This window comes from Mus caroli, chromosome 3 (genome assembly GCF_900094665.2).
Source record: "Mus caroli chromosome 3, CAROLI_EIJ_v1.1, whole genome shotgun sequence".
NCBI classification, from domain to species: domain Eukaryota; kingdom Metazoa; phylum Chordata; class Mammalia; order Rodentia; family Muridae; genus Mus; species Mus caroli.
In genome coordinates, this window is record NC_034572.1 from 57,578,511 (window position 1) to 57,585,083 (window position 6,573).

Sequence of the window (6,573 nt, forward strand, 5' to 3'; positions counted from 1 at the left end):
GAGAGGCAGAGAGGCAGAGAGGCAGAGAGGCAGAGAGGCAGAGAGGCAGAGAGGCAGAGAGGCAGAGAGGCAGAGAGGCAGAGAGGCAGAGAGGCAGAGGCAGGGAGATCTCTATGAGTTTAAAGCTAGCTTGGTCTACATAGTGAGTTCCAGGCCAGTAAGAGCCTTGTAATAAGACTCTATCAAAACCACAAAACAAACAAAAACAAACAAACAAACAAACAAACAAAACAAAAACTCCCTTTTTATATAGATTTTTGAGGATGTTAGCCACTCTAGTTGGTAGTGCCAACCTGGAATAGTGTGGCCTAAAAATGAGGCAGACCAAAATCTCATGCAATAGCCAAATTTATTCAGAGCATCAGACAACGTATATTCTGAGGGTTAAGAGAAGTCACCTGAGTAAAGTGTACAATCACAAGGACATGTGGCAAAAACATGTTTTTCCAAAGAGGCATATAAACAAGTAACAATATCCAGCTGCAATGAACACTCTGGAGTAAGCTCACTCCTATCTGCTATGCCTGGGAAGGGCACGGAAGCACATTTCAAAAACAATTTTGTTTTTGAAGAAACTTAGGTCACAAGACTCTTGTCTTGTTTTCTTGGAGATTTCTCACAAGCATTCTGAATTCCCCTTGAAGGACTCCATTATTAGACCAAGTCTCAACAGTTAGCAAATACTATTGGCCTTGTGAAAGAGGCTTACATTGTCAGGAAGATTTTAATATATACATTAAAGTGGTTTGGGGGTGGTTTTGCTTTTGATATTTCTGATTTTTAGATAGTGTCTCATATTAATTAGCTCAAACTGGTCTTGAATTCTGTATGAACCAAGGGTGGCCTGGAACTCCTTATCTTCCAGTCCCTACTTACCAAGTGCTGAGATTACAGGTGCATGCTACCATGCCCAACTCCAAATTTACTATCAAGGCAGAATACTCTCTCATGCAGCAAGGAGTTAGAAGGCAGGGTAGTTTGAGAATTGGCGAGTTCAGGGGCTCAGCCATATCCTAAAGATGGTTCCTTTCTGACATCTGTGCTGCTGCCCTCATCTTTGTTTTAAGGGAAATCTTCTTATCTAACTACAGGATGAAAATAACTATTTATTACGAGAAATGGTGGTTGTACCTCTTGGATCAGTGGTCCTAACTCAGCAGTGGCTAGAAAGATAATTGGAGAAAAAGAGTGACCTCAGAAAGAAAATCTTTTTTTTTTAATTCCTTTATTATAAAGTTGATAAAACTGAAAAACAAATGTCAAATATGTCTGTCCTAGGCAACTAATATAACAGTCAATACTTAAACTTCCTCTTCAGACATTAGCACTATAGGGCTGGTAATGTAGCTCAGTAGTGATATGCTTCTAGACCAGAGTGCCTGAGCCCCTGAGTTCGATCCCTGGCACTAAGGAGGAAGAAGAACAAGGCAAAACATTAGTTCTGCATATATACATCTTTCTTTTTACAGTGTGTCATTACTTTCTAAAAGTATATTACACTGATCATAACTTATTCAAATTGATTCTGATTTTAACAATGTTTTTTTGTTTTGTTTTGTTTTTTTTTGTTTTTTAGAGACAGCGTTTCTCTGCATAGTCCTGGCTGTCCTGGAACTCACCCTGTAGACCAAGCTGGCCTCGAACTCAGAAATCCACCTGCCTCTGCCTCCCAAGTGCTGGGATCAAAGGCATGCGCCACCACGCCCGGCCTTAACAATGGTTTTAATGTACAAGTACTGTAAGACTGGGATTTTGATCCCCTGAGGGAATTTCCATTTTGCCTCAATGAAAAGTGCTCGCACAGTTCCGTGGCGCTCTTCTAGGGTTACCTCCAGACCTCGCAACGCTTCATCCTTTCCTCCAAAAGTGTAAGCGGCTCACAAATTCTCTGAGTTTCAGGAAGAAAGAGTGGTTGCCCACGCAGTCCTTCCCCTTCCCGGACGCCCTGCGCCGGCTGTCGTCATAACTGTCTTTGGTGGAGCCGAGGTCTGCTCCAGCTGGTTTTAAATCATTGTCCTTTGTCCATCTCTCTCTCCAGGAGTCTTTCAATTTTCTAAAATAACTTTCTTTTTCAGACTCTTCCTTCCATATTCCTTCTCCTTTCTTTAAGGCCGTCAATTCAGCTTTAAGTAAGTTTCTGTGAATTTTCCAGTGGGTTTTTGAGTCATAATTTAGCCCTTTAACAAGGACGGTTTTGCCCAAGCCTCTTCTCAAAATCTCCTCATTCAGATTCACGTTAAAATATCCACCCTTGAATAAAAAGGAGAAAACCAATTACTTAGGAGTGATTATTGTGATTATTATAACCATAATATCTTATTTACCTTAAAAATACAGCAAGAACAGAAAAAAGAAAAAAACCCAAAAAACCAAAACCAACAACAACAACAAAGATAACAAAACCCACCACTACCACACACAACACCAACCAAAAAACACGTAATGCAAAGGTCTCCAGGTCGAGTTTGAAAGCACATGTTTGTAATCCTAGCATTTGTGAGGCTGAGGCAGGAGGGTTACTTACTTATTCACATCCAGGTTGGACTACAAAAAAAGAGATGCTGTCTCGAACAAAATGGTAACAACAATAAAACAGGACATGGAGATACCCAGCATCCATGCAAACAGCTAGGCAAGGCAGTTCAGGCTCATATCCTGGTGCTGGGAGGCAGAGACAGGTGAATCCCTGGATGTCACTGGCCAGCCAGCTGAGAGGTGAGTAGGTGATCTCTAGGTTCAGAAAGAGAAAGGTGCAGGGTGATGAGGGAAACACCTGACATCAAACTCCAGCCTTCACGCATGCACACACAAGAGTGCACACCTGTATACCCCTACACACACACACACACACACACACACACACACACACACACACAAACGTATCAACAACAAAAGGATTGAAGACCCTAAACCAGCTCTTGCTAAATTGAAAGATTTTATTTTTTTATATACTACATTCAAGCAAGCCTTGCACAAAGTCACTGCTGATTCTCATTGGTCTCTAATGCAAAGAAGCATAGAAATGATGAAGCATACAAAGGTGCTATTAACTCTCTTGGCTTTGTAGAGAGAAAATGGAGCACAAGATTTGCACAATGAGAACCCACAGCAAAATACAGTAGACTAAAAACTAACAGGTGAACAAGTCAGAATGAACTGGACAGCATTAAATTGTTAACTTCAGAGTCCCAGGGTTTGGGGTCTCTGGCAGGTAGTTTTCTTGTGTGTTTCTTTTTAATGTGTAAGGGTGTTTTGCTCTCTTGTATGCCTGTCTATCACTTGCATGCCTGGTACATGCAGAAGCCAGAAGAAGACATCAAATCCCTTGGAACCAGAGTTATAGCTGTAAGCCTCTACTCGAGGGTGGTGTCCTCTGCAACAATAGCCATTATTCTTAACTGTTGAGCAATTTCTCCAACCCCAGATATGTACATTTTAAACATACCTACTCTACATAATTTTTGAATCTTTACCTTAAAATTTTCATTTCTGGAATACCCCACTTTTAATCAATAAGTGACACCCCCTCCTCCCCGCCGTTAAAATAACTTTTATCCTCTTGTAGTAATTGTCTTACTGTCTCAGCCTGCTAACCTAGGCCTAGTTCTGGAAGCTTCTAGCTTCCATATAATCTTACCTAGGCCTAGAATATTTCAGCCTCTGAGACTACCTGATGAATAAGCTCACCCTTTCTTGTTCTTTCAGAACTCTGGCTAGTTGGTTTAACTCAGCTGTTCAGGCTCAAACTCCTCTCCAAACTGACTGATTCAATCTGGATTTGCTGTTGGTTTCTGACTTTTTGTTCTGCTTGGCCTCAAACTAACTTTGGTAGCATATTCTAATCTTCTGGGTGCTTCACATTCTCTGGCTTGTTCTGTCTTCACCTGTGTCTAGCTTGTTCTCTCTCTAAAACCTGTCTCTGTACAATTGTCTGAGTAAACCCCCTCTCCCCTGCCTCTGAACTGCTCTAAGTAGCTTCCCTTTCCTCTCTCTTCCCCTGAGAGTTTAGCATATCCTATTCTGTCAAACCTTTCTCTGATTTATCACTTTCAGCCACCCAATTAGACATCATGACAGCTTCTTTCTACAAACTAACTTTATCTTTATTTTTGGGATTACAGGTATGTACCAAAGGTGTGTCTCTATTCCAGCCAAAGGGACTTAAGGTGTGTGCTAAGACACACTACAACTAGAAACAGGTTTTCCCAGTAAATATCATCATCTTGGGGTTCAGTGTGACCAAATATCCTGCAACACCCCCCATAGGAATTCATAGGAATAAAGCAGATCCTATTTTATTCTAACAAAGCTAAGAAAATCAGGTATTGATAGCTTCATTTTAAAGTAAGTCACGGGGATGGAGAGATGGCTAAGCAGGTTAAGAGTGTTTGCTGATCTTGGAGAGGACTGGAGTTCAGCTCTTAACACCCACACAGGGAAGTTCAGAACTGTGGGTATCTCCAGCTCTAGGAAATCCAACTCTCTCTTCTGGTGTCTGTCTGGTGTCTACACACACATGTGCATACATGTAGACATATGTAGACATAGATATACATAAAAACAAATCATAAGAAAGCACAACATAACAAAACAAGCGCTTCCTTCACAATCCTGTGACCCACAGTTGGATCCTAGCACCCACATTACAGAGCAGTGTTTCGTACATACTTATAACTCCAACACAGAAGGATCCTGTGCCCTTTGGTAGCAGGCTCATCCATGTGCATGCAAGTACACACATACACACACACACACTCATGTGCACATAATCTCAAGCAGACAGATGCACAAACACACATTCACACAAGAACACATATACATTTTTAAAAAGTAAACCACAATTGATGTGAAGTTAATCTATAATCTCAAATTTTATAATGTCAAAGTTCCTGGGTTAAACACGGCAATATTTTATAAGATTCTACAAAACAAAGTAATCCTTAGGAAAAGAAAAAGGCTTTAATACAAAATTAAAAAGAAAACATTATTTCTCTAGGCAAGTAAATTTGGGTTCATGACGACAAAAGAGTTATGCATGGTTTATTATATTTGTCTCAGTTTTAAACATTCTATAAGCTCATTTTCTTGAACCAAACCAAACAACTAAGTTTCAGTCTCACACATTAGTAGAATTCAAGCAGAAGTTACTGAATCCCATAGTGTGCACAGCATGGCTGTTCACATAGGAAACAATGTGAAGATGTAGAATGAAGGTGGGCTTTCGAGCCAGTTGGTTGGTCTGGGCAAGACAATCACCACGGCTTAGAGTCCTACCTGCCATTGAGACCAGCATCCCCACAGGATACTTTCAGTATACAAGAAGTAGCGTGTTTGGCATTTACTTTTACAGCTTCTGTGTGTGAGCACACAGGATATTGGAGCAGATGGAGCAGTATTTACCTGCGGAAACATCCTTGTTCTTTGTAGAAGACTTTGTTCTAGTTGCCAAGCTACACTTCTGAAATGACTTTCTAGTAACAAAGTGACCTAAAAACTCATGCATATGTAAATATATAGGGCTGATTTCTCTGTGTAGCTAGCTGTTCTGGGACTTGCTCTGTAGACCACTGACCTTGAACTCACAGAGATCCACCTGTCTTTGCCTCCAGAGTGCTGGGATTAAAGGTTCGCATCACCACCATCTGGCTATTTTTATTATTTTTAATCAACAGGTGTTTGTATTTTATGTGTACAAGTGTTTGCTTGCACGTATGTATATGCACACCATGTGTGGTAGTGCCCTCACAGGCCAGAAGAGGACATTAGATTCCTGGAACTTCAGTTGCAGACCTTTGAAGTTGCCATGTGGTTATTGAGAACCAAACCTAAGTCTTCTACAAAGGTAGTAAGTGTTCTTAACCAGTGAGCCTTCCCTCCAGTCCTATCTTTTTAGTTATTTAATTAAAAAAACAAACATTTATTTTTCCTACTTTTATTTATGTATGTGTGTGCATGCGCCTGAGGAGTTTGGTCCTGTGGAGCTGCAGTTCCAGGTGCTTGTCAGCTGCTTGGTGTGGGTGCTGGGAATCAAACTCACGTCCTTTGCAAGAATACTATGAGCTCTTGAGCACTTGAGTCATCTTTTCAATCATCCCCAGGCCTTAGACTTTAATGTTCAAAAAATTAAGTGCCTATTTGTGTGTCAGTGCACATGAGTACAGTGCCCCCGGAGGCCAGAACAGGGAATTAGATTTCCTGGAACTGGACTTAAGAGGGGTTTTGAGCTGCCTAAAGTGGGTGTTAAGAATTGAACCCAAGTCCTCTCTCTGTAAGACGAGCAAGAGCCCTTAATTGCTTGAGCCACCTCTCCAGCCCCTTTATAAATCCTATCTGAATAAAATAAATAGCCATAAATTTTTACAATGAAGTTTATATATGAAAACCCCTGGTTCTTTAGATATAACCATAATTATCAGTTTGAAAAGTTCATTAGAGATTCAAAATGTTGATTAGATGTTTACTTATGTTAAGACTCAAAGATGGCCGGGCGTGGTGGCGCACGCCTTTAATCCCAGCACTCGGGAGGCAGAGGCAGGCGGATTTCTGAGTTCGAGGCCAGCCTGGTCTACAAAG

At 41.0% G+C, this 6,573-nt stretch overlaps 1 protein-coding gene across 1 annotated transcript in view; it reads right to left on the reverse strand.

The window, feature by feature from the left end:
* Positions 1-1,640: 1,640 nt before the first annotated feature.
* Positions 1,641-6,573, reverse strand: part of C3H3orf33 (chromosome 3 C3orf33 homolog) — a 16,361-nt gene continuing 11,428 nt past the window's right edge. Inside the window, exons 4-5 of the mRNA XM_021159076.2 lie at positions 2,627-2,730; positions 1,641-2,250 (exon numbers count right to left, since the gene is read on the reverse strand). Of these exons, the coding sequence (XP_021014735.1) occupies positions 1,849-2,250; positions 2,627-2,730 (506 nt within the window). The 3' untranslated portion in view covers positions 1,641-1,848. The remainder of the gene's footprint in view (positions 2,251-2,626; positions 2,731-6,573) is intronic.